Source organism: Arvicola amphibius, chromosome 13, assembly GCF_903992535.2.
Source record: "Arvicola amphibius chromosome 13, mArvAmp1.2, whole genome shotgun sequence".
Lineage (NCBI taxonomy): Eukaryota > Metazoa > Chordata > Mammalia > Rodentia > Cricetidae > Arvicola > Arvicola amphibius.
The window spans coordinates 23,145,631-23,162,436 of record NC_052059.1 but is presented as its reverse complement, the minus strand read 5'-3'; the positions used below and the strand labels follow the sequence as shown (position 1 = coordinate 23,162,436).

Genomic DNA, 16,806 nt, shown 5'->3' with positions numbered 1-16,806 from the left:
CGGATCTCTGTGAGTTCGAGGCCAGCCTGGTCTACAAGAGCTAGTTCCAGGACAGGCTCTAAAAAAGCTGCAGAGAAACCCTGTCTCGAAAAACCAAAAAAAGAAGAAAAAAATGTCCTTGGAAGAACAAATAATGGTTTGCATTTGTATCAGTCCATTTTCTTCTTTCTCTGTTTATCCTACTGTTAAGTTCCCTATTCTTATTCTTCTTAATTTCTGTCTATAATGTTGATGCTGTATATTTATTCTAAAATATGATATATACTTGCTGCTTGAGGTTGCTCAACAATCAACATATTTCCTTTATTGGAATTAGATTTTTTTTCAACCATTAGTTTCTGATTAGAGTTTCTCCTCCGTAATATTCTCCCCCACCATCCTCCATCCCCATTCGCCCCTTTTCTGTCTCTCTTTAGAAAACACATATCTAAAGAATCTAAAGAATAATAATGAAACAAACTAATATAAAAACAAATTAGAACAGAAAAATAAAAACAAGAGGAAAAGAATGAGGCAAATAAAAAAAAAAAAACAAGAAACGTCTATAGACAGAAAAACATATGCTCATACCCACAGGAATTCTTTAAAAGTACAAAACTGAATGGTTTTAGAGGATAAATTGGTCACTTCATGAATCAATAATGTAAATTTTCAAATATAGAAATTAATGACAATTAAAAAGCACAGGACAGAATAAAAACAGAAGTTTGAAGAATGTTCATACTGCTAATTGCCTCTATCAAAAATTCAGTGGTCTAAAATAACAAAAATAAACATCTTTAAGACTCAACAAAAACAAGAATAAGCCAAACCCCAAAGTAGCAGATTAAAAAAAAATAGCAGCAATTAAGATTAGGGAAAAAATTAATGAAGTCAAACATGAAGAACAAAGTAGCACAAAGAATTAATGGATCCAATAATATGTTTTTAAAGAAATAGAAAAAAACTGACAAACTTTTAGAAAAATTAATCAAATGAAAGAAAACATTCAAGCTAATAAAGTTAAAAACAGTAAACAGACATAAATTATATAGCAATGAAGTTCACACAACAGTAAGAATGCACCTTACATACATGTTCCATTATTCTGCATAATCAAAACCACATTGAAGGACTTTGAGATGCATATAACCTACCAAAAACAATCAAAATATCATTCGAGAGACAGAGGCAGGTGAACCTCTGAGTTCAATGCCAACGTGGTCTACAGTCTAAGGTGTTCCAGAAAAGACATGGCTACACAGAAAAATGCTGCCTTAAAAAGAAGCAAAACAGAAAATAAACCACAAACCAACAATTTCAAAATCCCTCAACCAAAATGAAAATAAAACACACAACTCTAATGGACTTGTAGTAAAAAGATTTTGAAAGGGGACTGAAGCAGTAAAAAATTCTTTCTACTCAAACTCCTGGCACCAGACGAGTGCACGGTAGAAACATACCAAATCTACAAAGAATAATGCAAACAACATTATCTTACACAATGTAAAATGGAAGAGAGCTTTCAAAACTCTTGTTTTATGTATCTAGTTTTATCTTGGTATAAATTCCTGAGGAGACACAGGAAGGAATTATAGACTGACTTCCCTGATGAACATAAATGCAGAGATTCTCAAGAAAATACTCGCAGGCTTAATTACAAAAAGCCTCCATTACCACATTAGTTTCCTTCCAGGGATTCACAGGTAATACAAGAAACGTACACCAATAAATTAATTCTTCATAAAAGGATGGATTCAGATTATCACATCAACAAAGGCAGAAATAGTATTTCACACAATATTTCCTCCCTTCCTTATAATAGTTACAATGAGGTGTGAATGGAGAAAGAAGGATTCAACATAACACAAAATTACAGACAGCAGCATACTACAGTAGAGAAGAACTTTGCCGTGCACCGCAGCCCATGTCTGTGCTCTATGCCCTAGAATCCAGCTTGCGAGCCATGGACAAGGGGCTGGAGATTGAGAATACACACGCAGAGACAGACCAACACACAGACCTCCAAACACAGACCTCCAAAGCCCTTCTTTAATAGCACCATGGAGGCTTAAATACCCTGCAGTCAATGGCCAACAGGTGAAAATCCTATCCTTTGATCCTCTAGGTAAAGCACAGCTTTTAGTAACTTTAATTAGAAGGCTCTAGACAAGGAAGAGTAGCTGAAGGCCAGGACTCATTAGTCCCAACAGAACTCAATGTATCACCATATGCATCAAGATAAGGATGTTCTTTGTTTTCCTGCTATCCAATACAATCTTTGACTTTGCTAAAACATTAAGACAATCAAAGGGAATACAGAACTATTGTGGTTCTCCTGCCATTGGTCCATGAGGTGGGGAGGAGGCAGAAGTGAGTGAGCAGGGTCCGATGGCTTATGGGTCATTGGAGACAGCTCTCTGGGGAAACAATTTAAGTGTTAAAGTTCTACTTTATTCCAGAAAGAGTGGGGAATATAAATGAAGGGACAGTGGCTGGAGCATTAATTTTCATTAAACAACACCTTCCTATCATAAAGCTCCTAGTACAAGTTCTGCGTTCCCTTTTATTGTAGCAGAGGAGAAGTCTAGCAGGGTCAAGGGTCACAGTGAAGAAAAATCTGGCATCTAGGCTTAAGGACAGCTTTTAGATAAAGCTACTCCTCCAGGCCTAGAGAACTCCTCTAAAAAGTGAAGATAGAGCGCACAAAGTCTTTCTGGCAACTGAGTCCCACATGTTTTTGCACTTGGAAAGAGCTTCCAGAATATGGTAGACTACAACATCTGAACAGTGAAACTTCTCAACAGACTCTCAGCTGTAATGTCATAGTATCCTTGTTTTTCAGTTCATATGGCCCTGGTCTGAAATACTCTAAGCAGTGGTATTCAGTCTTCCTAATGCTCTGAAATTTAATTCAGTTCTTTATGTTGTAGTGACACTCAACCAAAAAATACTTCATATCTAATTTTGCTACTGTGATGAATCGTAATTTATACATTTGTGTTCTCTGATGCTCTTGATTGACTCCTGTGACAGGACTGTTTAATCCAAACTACCTGAGACACATGGATTGAGAATCCTTCCCTAAAGATTCCACTACAACCTGTTACAACAGATAAACGTTGTTTAATAAAAGAGACAGGACTGAGCTCCCAAGGTCCAAATGAGGAGCAGAAGGACAGAGAACTTGAGCAAGGAAGTCAGGACCACAAGGGGTGCTACCACCCACTGAGACAATAGGACTGATCTAATGGGAGCTCACCAAGACCAGCTGGACTGGGACTGATGGAGCATGTGATCAAACCGGACTCTCTGAATGTGGCTGACAATGAGGGCTGAGTGAGAAGTCAAGGACAATGGCAATGAGTTTTGATGCTTCTGCATGGACTGGCCTTGTGGGAGACTAGTCTGTTTGGATGCTCACCTTCCTAGACCTGGATGGAGCGGGGAGGACCTTGGACTTCCCACAGGGCAGGAAACCCTGACTGCTCTTAGGACTGGAGAGGGAGGGGGAGATGGAGTGGAGAGAGTGGGAAGGAAATGGGAGGAGGGGAGGAGGTGGAAACTTTAAATAAATAAATAAATAAATAAATAAATAAATAAATAAATAAATAAATGTGAAAAAATCAGATGAGTTTAAAAATAAGAAAAGAGACAGGATATTAAAGCAACACAAAAAGGAGTAGCCATTCTATACACCCATGAAAACAATACTGAAACATAAATCAGTGAAATAGTCCTTTTCACAATTGATCTCTTTCTGTCTCTGTCTCTGTCTCTCTCTCTCTGTCTCTCTCTCATACACACACACAACCTTGAAATATACATAATAAATGGAATAGACTTCATTATTAAATACTGAAGATGGAAATTAGGTAAGTCACCAGAAGATGCAAAAATTAATCATATTTATGGATGGATTGGAAGCATGAATTATGTAAAAATGATCAACTCCAAAAGCTATCTACAGGTTCAATCCAATCACTATTAAGACACCTAGAGATTCTTTATCAACATAGACAAAGACAACCTTAATTTTCAAAAGGAATATTAAAAGACAAAGCAATGTCAAAAATGGTGACAAACAACAAAAAAATCTGTTGAAGTATTGGAATGCTTGATATCAAGTTATATTGTAGAGCTTTAACAATACAATTGCATGTAACTGTCACAAAAGGCAGACATTATGGGTCAATGCTATAGAAAAGAGCATCTGGATCTCACCCCACAACACTACTACTACCTGATATATGAGAAAGAAGCAAAAAAAAATGTGGTAGAGAAAAACAGCATCTTCAACAATGGGTGCAAGGAATCCTAGATGATAACAAAAAAGAAAAGGGAAAGCTAATCTCTGTATCCTATTCTATAGAACTGATTGTTTTAAATGGCTCACACATCTTAACACAAGAATTGATACCCTGAATTACTGGACAAAAAATGGGGAATACACTTCATAGTTAGACATAGGCAAGGATGTTGACGCATATACCAGTGCAAAACAAATAAGATTAAAAAATAGATAAATGTGATAGCAATAAGCTAGGCGAGGAAAACTAAATGGAATGCTGGGAGGAAGAAGGCAGATTCCGGGGACACTATGGATCCAAGACCGGAGATAGGTGTGCTGGAACTTTGCTGGCAGGCCATGACCTTGTGGTAATATACAGATTAATAGAATGGGTTAAATTAAAATGTAAGAGTTAGACAAAAAGAAGCTATAGCTAGTGAGCCAAGCAGTGATTTAATTAATACAGTTTCTGTCTACAAGAGCTAGTTCCAGGACAGGCTCCCAAAGCTACAGAGAAACCCTGTCTCAAAAAAAAAAAAAAAAAAAAAAAAAAAAAAAAGACTAGTTTCTTTAGGCTGTTAATAATAAGAAACAATAGACACTCATACTAAGTATTCTGTTCTTAAACACTGGCTCTAAAGTTAGGCCAGCTCACAAGGAAGACAGTCAATCTCAAGAGATTTTTTTTTTTTTTTTTTTTTTTTTTGTAAAAAGGAAGTAAACGAAGATTTGCCTCTGATGTCTGTATTTGAAGATGATACCATGAATGTAAATGTCAAGATCAGAGCTTCCTATACTGGAGTCAGGCTTTCAGTCATGTAAATTACTAAACAAAGGTGCAAAGAAATCCAAGGGATTTGATTGTTATTTATGCATTTGAGTGTCTGACATTCACATCACTCATATGAACATTCTGAAACACAGCCATGTATTTAGTTGGCCACAACTGATAAAAAGAATTGGAAGATTAAGAAGATAAACGACATTGAGGGAAAGAGGAAGAGTGGAAGAACAACAGGGAGAAGAAAGAATAGAAAAATAAGAGGAAGAGTAACAGAAGAGTGAAGAAAGGAACAGAAGATGGAAGGAAGAAAGAATAGAGAGTGCAGGAGAGAAAAGTGATCATTTACCAAAAATGAAAAAAATGAGGAGATACAAATTTTAAAGACAGATAGTGACTTCACACAATTGAGAATATTAGCACATTTAAGAAGAAAGCAACCTAAAGAATTGCAGCAATAGTGTGACTTTATAAAACAAAATTAGTTGAGTTTAAGGTACTAATATATGCAGTAAATATTGTACTGTATGTAAACTGAGAACATTTCAAAAGACTGGATATTAATCATTCAAAAAGAAGTGAGAGAAAAATAAAATAAGACTTAAAACATATGAGTGACTAAATAAGCAATATCAATACTGAAACCACATAACTACACAGAGAACAGTTTTGCGATTCTGGATGCTCACTGCACTTGGGTATAAAATACCCAAGTATTTGCCACATCAGAAAAAAAGAAACTGTATGTGCTTTGTTTCTTCTGACTGGACCTTGGGTAAATGTGAAAATCAAAGGTAATTTCTATATATAGGGCTCTCCTGACTATTGACAAGGAGATTTCAAATAAGACTGTGCTCAGAAATGTGATTTATGTTTTGTGATTTTCTTAATATAGGCAGTTCTGGGGTTTGGGGAGTGTATTTTTTTTAGTGTTTCCTCAAACAAACAGAAACAAAATGATAGGAAGAAGTAGACAATGGGAAGTAGGCAATGGAAAAAGTGATAGTCAAAATCATGAGAGAAAGAGATTACATATCAGTTTGGTAACGGAAGTGATACAAAATACACAAAGCAGAGGACATGAAAATGCTGGACTGTTTGACTTGCTGTTGGTTTTCCAAACCCATGAGAAACATGTTATTTCACGTGCCTCAAATAATTTGCTGCATAGTCTCATAAACCCAAATGGGTCTATTGAAGGGTAGTAACTTTGTCATTCTGTTTAATAATAATGCTCATATTTTAGATTGTTGATAGCAGAATATGTGTGTGTATATGTGTATGTGTGAGAATAGATATATTGGTGCAGAAATATTATTTATGTTCATTTTAAGAATAAGATTGCTTTCCTGTAAATTTCTAAATATATGGATTTAAAATTAAACTATGATGTATCTTTAATATATAAATCCTAAATACATACAACATGTGCAGTCACTTACCTGTGGTATAATTCTTTGAAAGAATCGCAATTTCTCTTACAATCCTTATCACATAAACTATAGATTCAAAAAGTCCCCTTATTCAGTCCCTCATATGAAAATGTATAGAAATGAATAATGAAGAGTATTGTTTCATAATCGATAGCACTGCAAACATAATATCGAGTTAAAATCTTTCTTCTAAAGTGCTCAAATATACAGTGCAAATACAAGATGCCCACTTAGATATTCTGATTCCAAATCTGTTTCCTCATCAAACAAGATGCTCCTTGGCGGAGCAGTGGGAACCTCTCACACTGGCTCCCAGCACCATTCCACAAGCATCTCTCATCTCTTGTTTCCTTGGTGGAGTAAATGAACCCTGAACAGTCAAGTTGGCCTTTCCAACACTGGGGTAGGAGCTATGTTTAGTGTTTGTAGTTCCCAGTAAGCACTGCCTTTGCTAAATTTTAATACTATGTCTGTCTAGTACTTTGGTCATCTTTAGTACTTTATATTTCATCTTTTTCACACCAAATGTATGAGGATGAGTTCTTGAAAATGGTATGGACAGCTTAACTATCCTCTGTTTTCTCAGCCTCTTTTTTCCACATAGGAATGCATATTTACCAACCTAGGAAAAGTTGAAAAGTCTAAAATATTGTCTTTTGATAAACATTTTATATAAAGTAAGAACTAATAGCATTTACATTTTATTGACTTTAGTATATTTGCATTTTCAAAAACAGTTCCAAAACTTATATCAATAATTATAGGCCTTACCTAGACCATGCCTATGTGTTGCCATCGGTGGTAAGACAGTCCAGGTCTTGGTTTTGGGGTTATAACATTCAACAGTGTTAAGTGTCTTTAAACCATCTCGACCTCCAATTACAAAGAGCTTGTCATCAATAACAGCCACACCAAACTGAAGCCTCCTGCCATTCATCATTCCTGCCTGGATCCAGAGATTCGTTCTGAGGTCATACTTCTCTATAGTGGTAGCTCCTGATAGAAAATAAAATCAAATAGTCATCAATTCCAATAAATAAAAAAATGCTTGTACAATGCAGTGCAAATTAGAATATGAAAACACACTAGTTATATACATCTTTTTTAAAAAAAGCACCATAAGAACAGAGAATAATAAATCAATAACTATTTTTTCTCTTATTTATGGACATTAATGATCGAAATAGATACATATATCCAGTGCTGGATATGTTTAATGGGAACAATGTTTTGGATGACATAGTTTTGTCAGACCTTAAATATATCTGTTTTGTTATTTGTCCTTTGGTGTGTTTGAGAATCTCACTTAAAGAAACAGTGAATGAATGTCCCTCTAAGTGACAAAAGTATGTGTGTTATCAGTACTATTTCTGGAAGTAATGATATGTTAACTGAATCAACAAGACTGGGCATAAGTGTGTTATCAGTACCATTTCTGGAAGTAATGATATGTTAACTGAATCAACAAGACTGGGCAAGAAATAGCTCTTCATATCTTTTTATATATGTCTTATGTCTTAGAAAGCATTTAGAATAAATAAAAGCCTATCAAACAAAACTAAAATTATTAGTGCCTGTGAGAGTATCAAGATGCTTGTCATCTAGTCTGATGACCTGGATATCAAGTGATATCCAGAGCTCGTACAGTGGAAGGAAACAAATGAATCCCATAAATTGTCCTTTGACTTTTACATGATAGATATCGACCCACAAACATACACCCACACACAAAACAAATAAATATAGTTTTAAATACCAATTGTAGTATGTTGAATAAGTATTCATCATGATACTTAAACTTGATAAAATTATCCGAGAAATACAATTAGAAAACATTTAGAGATATAAAAGGTTATTATGGGTTTAGTACTTATTATAGCTAAATAAAATGGATTTTTTTGTCTGATATATATATATATATTTATATATATACATATACATATACAAATTTGAGAAATACAGTAACTCTGGTAAAAGAAAATTTGAAAGGTCTAAGTTGATGTGATTCCTGACTGGTAGTAGTTCATTTTGTTGCTTGATTTACATAAAATATAACTGCTCATAACACATTCACAAATGATTTATGTGACAGAAAACAGCTAACAGCTTATAGTGTTGCTTCAGTGTATGGCCCCATTGTTTAGCCTCACATTCACAAATATTTTACCTTCATAGATCTGCCATGAATTTTATGTATTTTCATTTGTATACTCTATTACATTTGCAATTTAATAAAGTGATTTTGCTTAGGGAACATATTTCTCTGGGGGATTCATGAACTTCTTAGATTATAACTAGCAATAAATAAACAAATATGAGCATATTGGCAGAAGAAATTTTGCCAGTTACGTTGTTATGATATAATTTACTCAGAATTTCTTCAGAAGTAAGATAATAATGTGTAAAGTTAAATGATGTATAATCTAACAAAAGTAAAATATAAGTATTATAAAACTATTAATTTTATAAGAAATAAAAACTGTTTATGAAATTACTTGATAGTAATTTACCTCTGTGTGCTTTTAAAAATGAAGATTGTAGATTTAGTTGTATTTTGCTCTATTTCACTCCACTATGAATAAATACATTTTCTGAAGTGAATTTCATCATTGAATAATTTTAAAAATGTCTGACTATTGTCAAGGCTATAGTGCTTGCTTCCTAAAATGGCATTTAGGTTCTATTGCTGAATTCAGCACAACTCATGAAACATAGAGAAATTGATCTGGAATCTACCTAGAGCCTTAACCTACTCATGAGGAGTCTTAGTTGGTTGATATTGCTGTGAAGAAACACTGTGACCATGTCAGCTCTTATAAATGAAAGCATTTAACTGGGGCTTGCTTAGAATTCAGAGGATTAGTCCATTATCATGATGTCAGGGAGCATTGTAGCATACAGGTAGACATAATGCTTGAGAGATAGCGGAGAGTCATACATTTGGATCTACGGGCACCAAGAAGAGACTGAAGCACTATGTCTGACTTGATTTTCTGACACCTCAAAGCCCATTCCCTAGTGAAATACCTCCTCAAACAAAACAATATCTAGTCCAACAAGGCCACACTTCCTACTAGTCCCATTCACTATGGGCCTATGGGTCCAATTTTATCCAAACCATCACACTAATAATCATGGAACTAGGAAATTCCCCTCAAACTACTAGAGGAGAAAGTAAACATTAACCAGACACCAACCCCCATTCCCAAACTAGATGCTATCTCCAACTGATAACTTCTTACATAGGAAAATTTAGTTTAATCCAAAGTATTCTTACAGAGTATACAAACCACACCTAAGGGCGTGGTCTATGCTCAGCAGGAGATGGCCAACAAAATCTTTACAAAACTTTGGAGGTCTTTTACTTCTCATAAAGCTTTTCCTAGAGAAGGTCTTTAGCTTATATGCATTGTTTTCTGAATTTGTGTCTTTATGGGTTTTATGTATTTTGGTGAATTTGTCTGTCTTTATGTCTGTCTCTCTGTATATGTTTCTTATGCCTTTGTCTCTTTTTTCTTTTCAATTGTTTTGTGCTATTCAATTTGTTTGCTTTTATTTTATCTTCTTATTAATATATTTCTCTTTTTCAGTTGCCTGTTTATTTTCTAATCATGGAGAGCAAGAAAGGGTATGGATTTCTTTGGCTATGGAAGTAGGGAGTATTTGGAAGGAGTTGTGGGGAAACTGTAATCATTATCTATCATTTGATAAAAATCTGTTTTTAATTTAAAAATATTGCCTGAGCTCTAGCATTGGTATTATAAGAAAAGATATATTCAAATATTTGTCTTTTGTAATTATCTATTGACAGATTATAGCAGTAAACCATATCTTAATTTGAATAACCCAATCCTGCCAGACTAATACTGTAGGAATAGGTAGGCAAGGAAAGCTTTCAGTGACTATGCTGCATTTATTCCCCCAAAACATTGCTTCAAAGCTTAGCAAGAAAAGATGAAAAAGTTGTTGTGCTCATCAAGGAAATTAGTTGTGCATTGAGGAAGTTAATCTGACCTGAGCAACAAGATTCATTATTATTCATAAGGAAATGTGGGGATGTGATGTACATGTCAAAGCACCCTCAAAACTAGTTATAATAGTCTTATATCTTAACATATGATATGTGTTTTCATCAGTTTTTGCTAGCTTCACTCATCTTAAATTGCTATAATAGAAATAGCAGCTCATATCTGTTTTGTTATTCAAATTCTATCATGTACCAGTATCCTATAACGACTGTAAAAATAAAAAAGAACTATCTGAGACTTAAGGGCTAAATAGCATAGATATAGTCTCTTAATTCTGAAAGTCAAAACTGTTTGACAAACTAAAATCATGTTAACAGAGCTGCATTCCTTCCAAGGGTCCTAAGAGGGAAAAATATTTTCTTGCCTTTTGTTATTTTTTTTTTTGCCTTTTTCTTTGTTCTATAGAATACTCCTGTTCCTTACAGACCTTTATACAAACCTGGATCCAATATCATAGCATCTCTGATATTGTATACTATGATAACATTGGGCTTGCCTCTAGAATTCTGTCTTGCTAAAATAAATTTGTGTAACCTGTATGATTTCCTATTAATAGGTTAGCAATTCAACTCTTGATTTGATATTTATTTTATTTTTGATCCCATATATGTATGTGTGTCTTTGCACATGTTTGACTGCTGATGCCTGTAGATGCTAGAGGATTGTGATATGAAAACCAAAGCTGAGTGAACCATGAGAACAGTACACATTATTATCATTATTATTATTATTATTATTATTATATTTCAAAATAAAATATGTGATTTAGAGCTTGCTCTCAGTTTTAAGGGTTATTCCAATACCATAATGGCAAGAGGCACATTGGCAGAGTATTGAAGCAATAGTTGAGAGCATTACATCCTGATCTGTAAGGGAGGAGACACTTACAGATATTAGGCCTGACTTGTGGTTTGGAAACCTCAAAGCCCACTCCAGTGATGAATCTCCTCTAACAAGACTATACATATTCCAACAAGGCCACCCCTCTCCACCATGCCAAACATCTTCACTATATGAATGGGAAAATATAAAGTGACATTTTAAGTTAACAACAATTAATTTCTAATACCAGATGAGTTGTTTATCACTTTTATTTTAGCCAGGATCAACTGTTAAGGCAAGGAATCAAGTTCATATAAGAGCAAACAGGTCATCCAGACAAAAACTAGGCAGAGAAATAATAGATTTAACAAATGCTATAAACCAAATGGGCCTAAAAATATCTACAGAACACTTCATCAACAGTCAGAAACAATATAAAATATCGAGAGGTAACCATATTCAAGCAAGTGAAAGAAGTTCTTGAAAGCATTTATATGCCAAAAAATTCAAGTTCTTGAAGAAAGAAATTGAAGAAAATCATCAGAAGATGGAAAGATCTACTATGCTCATGGACTGAGGAAAAAAGGATGATCCAAACAAAAGCAATGTTCAGAGGCAAAGCTTCACCATAAGAATTCCAACAATTCTTTTTTATTTTTTTATTAAACTATATAATTTTCACAAATCCTCACCTCCTCACCTACCCACACCTCTCCCTCCCTCGACCCACCTCCCCTCCCCCATAATCCCTAGTCCAAGGAACAGCCAGGGCTCCCCACCCCGTGGGAAGTCCAAGGTCCTCCCCTTCCCATCCAGGCCCAGGAAGGCGAGGATCCAAACAGACCAGGCCCCCACAAAGCCAGCACACACAGCAGAATCAAAACCCAGTGCCATACAGAATTCCACAATTCTTTACAGAATTTGAATGGGCAATACTCATTTTCATTAAGAAAACAGTAAAAATTCCAAATAACAAAAACTGAACAATAAAAGAACTTCCAGAGGTAGCACCATCACTGATTTCAAGTTGGACTAGAGAGTTATAGTATTTTTTTAAAAATATGATATTAGCATGAAAACTGTTATATTTGTCAGTGTAATCAAATTGAGGACTCAAGCATAAGTCTACAAACCTATGGCTGCTTGAATTTTGATAAAGAAGCCAAAAATATACAATGGAGAAAAATGAATTTTCAAGAAATGGTGCTACCGTGTTAATCATTTCTCTAAACAAATATTGAACAAACAGTCACTAAGATTGACAAAAAATAGGAACTAATTAGAATGAATTCTTCTGTAAGGATAATGATACTGTCAACAGGATAAATGGCAGGCTGCCGAATGGGAAAAGATTTTTCACAAACTCCACAGCTGACTGAGGGTTGATGTCCCAAATAAATAAAGAACTTAAGAAAGTGGACATCAACAAACCAAAAACCTAGATAAAAATCTGATACAGATGTAATCAAAAAATTCTCAATAGAATAATCTCAAATGTCGGAGAAAAACTTAAATAAATGTTCAACATCCTTAGTGATCAGGGAAATGTAAATTGTAACTATTTTAAGATTCCATTTTATACCTGTCAGAATGGTTAAGATCTATAACAGAAATGACAGCTCTTGCTGGTAAGGATATGGAGCAAGGGGATCACTTCTCCATTTCTACTTGGACTGCTAACTCTCTATCCACTATGGATATCAAAATGCAATTCCTCAGAATATTGGGAATCAATCTGCCTCAAGAATACCATTCTTAGGCATATACACCAAAGACATTCCGTCCTATGTAAAGGACACTTACACAGTTATATTTTTAGTGGTTTTATTCATAATAGCCAGAAACTAGAAACAACCTACCCATTTCTCAACCAAAAAGTGAATAAAAATATGGGACATTTATACAGTGTAATATTACTCAACTGTAAAAAACAATTATATCTTGAAATTTGCAGACAAATCAAAAGAAACAAACAAAAATCATCCTAAAGGATTCAACTCAGACCTAGAATCACAATCATTAGATGTATTAACTTAAAACTGGGTAAGTCAATGACATGATTCTTAATGATATTCTGCTATACTCACAGATCAGTTCCCTGTCATCAGAGAGGCTTCATCTATTAAGTTATATTAAGTTATGAAATCTTATGCAGAGACCCACAATCAAACATTAGTAGAGCTTGGGGAACCCTTTAAAGAGGTGGATATAGGGACTGTAGGAGCAAGAGGGGACATGGATACAAGGAGAATATGGCACATGAAATCATATAAGCAGAGCTCATAGGGGCTCACAGAGACTGAAGCAGTAATCACAGAGTCTGCATGGGTATGACCTGCATAATTTTGTGGTTATTTTACTTGGATTTTGTTTGTTTGTTTGCTTTGTTTCATTTTTTTGCTTGTTTGATTATTTTGTTTTGTTTCTTGGTTTCTTATGATAGGGTATCTCTTTGTAGCCATGACTGTCTTGGGACACACTCTGTAGATTAGTATTGCCTGAAATTTATAGATTCACCTGCCTCTACCTCCCATATGCTGGGATTAAAGGAATGCATCTTCATCCTTCTTAGGTTGTGTGTTTTGTGGGACTGCTAATGGTTTGAGTAGGAGTATCTCTAGTGTATTTGCCTGTTCTTGGAACCCTTTTCCTCGTACTGGGAAGGAGGGAATTCAACTTCATATTATGGGAGGTGCCTAATTTTATTGCATTCTGTTATTCTGTGTTAAGTTGATATCCTTGGGAGACCTCTTGTTCTTTTCTGAAAGGAAAGGGAAGAGCAGTAGATATGGAGGAAAAGAGAGGTGAGGGGTTCTTGGCAAAGTAGAGGGAGAAGATGCTATGGTTTGGATGTATTGTATGAGGAGGAATAAATAAAAAACTACAAGAAGAATAAATGCCTTGTATTTTTTTTAACAAACATTTTTGGTAAAATTTGAAAGTAGTAATAATGCTTAATAAATATCCCTACCAATCTTATTTTTATTTTTGGTTATATTTTATTATTGTTATTATCGTTATTACTCTTACATTTTTCAATTTGGAAGTACTTGTGTTCTTCCTTTTGTTTGTACAAGTTATGCATTCCCTTTGGTGTGTATTTTCCCAGAGAGAGAACAAATTCAGCTGAGTTAACATCATTTTTTGTTTTCTATAGAAAGACAGTATTTGTCATTACACACATTCATACATCAGTTTGAAAAGGACTACACCGCTATTGCAGTAACTCAACATTATGTAAAAGATTCAAAAGGAAACATTTCTGTGAAGACAGATAATTTGAGTCTATTTTGTTAATAAAAGCATTATATATTTTCTCTAATGTCTATGAAGTTATGTTGCATCTTTGAAGTATGTGTTATGAAACAGGTCCAAGAACATGTTGACAATTTTCTTAATCTGCAGATTGTCTCCTTTATCGAAATGTACCAGATGCTTTTCTGATATTGTCACTAAATCAGAATTTCTAACACACTTACTAGTGATAGAAATACAGATCTATTTAATATCTGAAATCTTCTAAAAATAAATTATGCAACTAATCTGAAATAGAGTTTAGCAACATACAAACATGGTGTAGGAGGTCCTTCTTCTATGTGTTGCTTTTATTGGTTAACGAACAAAGAAACTAGCTTGGCCTGATAGGATAGAACAGAGCTAGGCATGGAAGACTAAACTGAATGCTGGGAGAAAGGAGGGAGAGTGAGAGAAAAGCTATGTAGCCCAGACAAAAAGAGATGGATGCTGAAACTTTAGCTGGTAAGCTACAGTCACATGTTGATACACAGAATAATAGAAATGGGTTCAATTACTACGTAAGAGTTAGCTAACAAGAAGCTGGAGTTAATGGGCCAAGCAGTGATTTAAATAATATGTGTTCTGTGTTATTGTTTCAGTTCAGGGTAGCTGGGATGAAAAAGCAGCCCCCTCTAAAACAAACAAGGAAATAACTAGATCTAATGTAAAAGTTAACATTTGGACGTAGTATATATACATTGTTTTATGTTGTAAGTTCTATATTGTTTTGATATGTTATATCATATTGAAGATTGTGCTATTTCTTTTACTCATTTTTTAAATAAAAATTTCCATCTCCTCCCCTTCTCCCACCTCCCTCCCCTCCCCTCCACCCATACCCCCACTCCCTCCCTCTCCAGGCCAAAGAGCCTTCAGGGTTTCCTACACTGTGGTAAGTCCAAGGTCCTCCCAACTCCCCCCAGGTCCAGGAAGGTGAGCATCCAAACTGATAAGGCTCACACAGAGCCCGTCCATGCAGAAGAATCAAAGCCCATCGCCATTGTCCTTGGCTTCTCAGCCAGCCTCCACCGTCAGCCACAATGAAAGAGTCCGATTTGATCGCATGTTCCATCAGTCCCATTCCAACTGGTCTTGGTGATCTCCCGTTAGTTCTGTCCCACCGTCTCAGTGGGTGAACGCACCCCTCAGGGTCCTGAACTGGCCTTGTGACACCCCTACCCAGTTATTCTTGATTCTTCACAGTTCATAATAGAGAATTTATACCAACCATCCCAGACTTTTATACTAATTAAATATGAGCTAATACATAACAGTAATATAAACATATGTGGCAATTTCTTGGAGGAGCAAAGCACTGTTTTTTTGATTTTAATTTTTATGATATACAGAACATTCAACCTCAAAGTTGAGTAGCATAACTGGAAGGTAGATTATAAAATAGAAATACAAAATTATTTTTCTAATGAGACAGGAATCAGCCTCTTTTCTCAAAACATAATAGTTGAGAAAATGGTCAAGATGTTACTGAAACACAATGTGCATTCTCTGTAGATGTGTTCACTGATACAAGCAAATGTGATGACAGCAATTAGTGCATGTGGAGTCTGCTTTGTCATTACAGTTGGCAGGCTTTGTTTCAATATGTATAATGTAAATGTTTAGTAACCTTATTTATCTTGGTCAGAGCACAAAATTATGACACATATTTTTGAACTGACAAAATAGATGTCACAAAAGACACCTATGCTGAAGACATATTTTTTCTTTTCAGTTTACTAGAGAAGCCCTGAGGTTTTTTCACAATGCCTCTTGACTATTATTTTAATGTAACAGTAATAAACTCAGTTATCGAACTTCTAAGGCTTTTTACAATCCCAATAATTAGAAAGAACTAGGACAGTTTATAGCGAACACTGGGAGAGTCACCAGTGAATGCATGCATTGATTTACCACTGAGCAATCATTTATTGCTATTAAGTGAAAAAAATCAATTTATAAAATACTTAGAAAGACTCTTAGTCCAATACCGAGGATGACCTTGATGCTATCAAATCATTTTGAGATGATTACAACATCACATTTATTCTCCTTAGGAAAGCAGCTAATACTGAAAGTCATTTCAAGAAAAAAAACTAAAAAATAGAAAATTTTTGTAATACACAAACCTTAGGGAGACCAACCTTAGAAGTGATGATGACAATAATGATTCTTTAC

General features: G+C 34.8%; 1 protein-coding gene across 2 annotated transcripts in view; it reads right to left on the bottom strand.

Moving 5' to 3' along the window:
- Window positions 1–16,806, bottom strand: part of Klhl1 (kelch like family member 1) — a 253,207-nt gene that overhangs the window by 42,299 nt on the left and 194,102 nt on the right. For both annotated transcript variants that reach the window (XM_038310344.1, XM_038310345.1), the window contains one exon: window positions 7,256–7,480. In XM_038310344.1, the coding sequence (XP_038166272.1) occupies window positions 7,256–7,480 (225 nt within the window). The remainder of the gene's footprint in view (window positions 1–7,255; window positions 7,481–16,806) is intronic.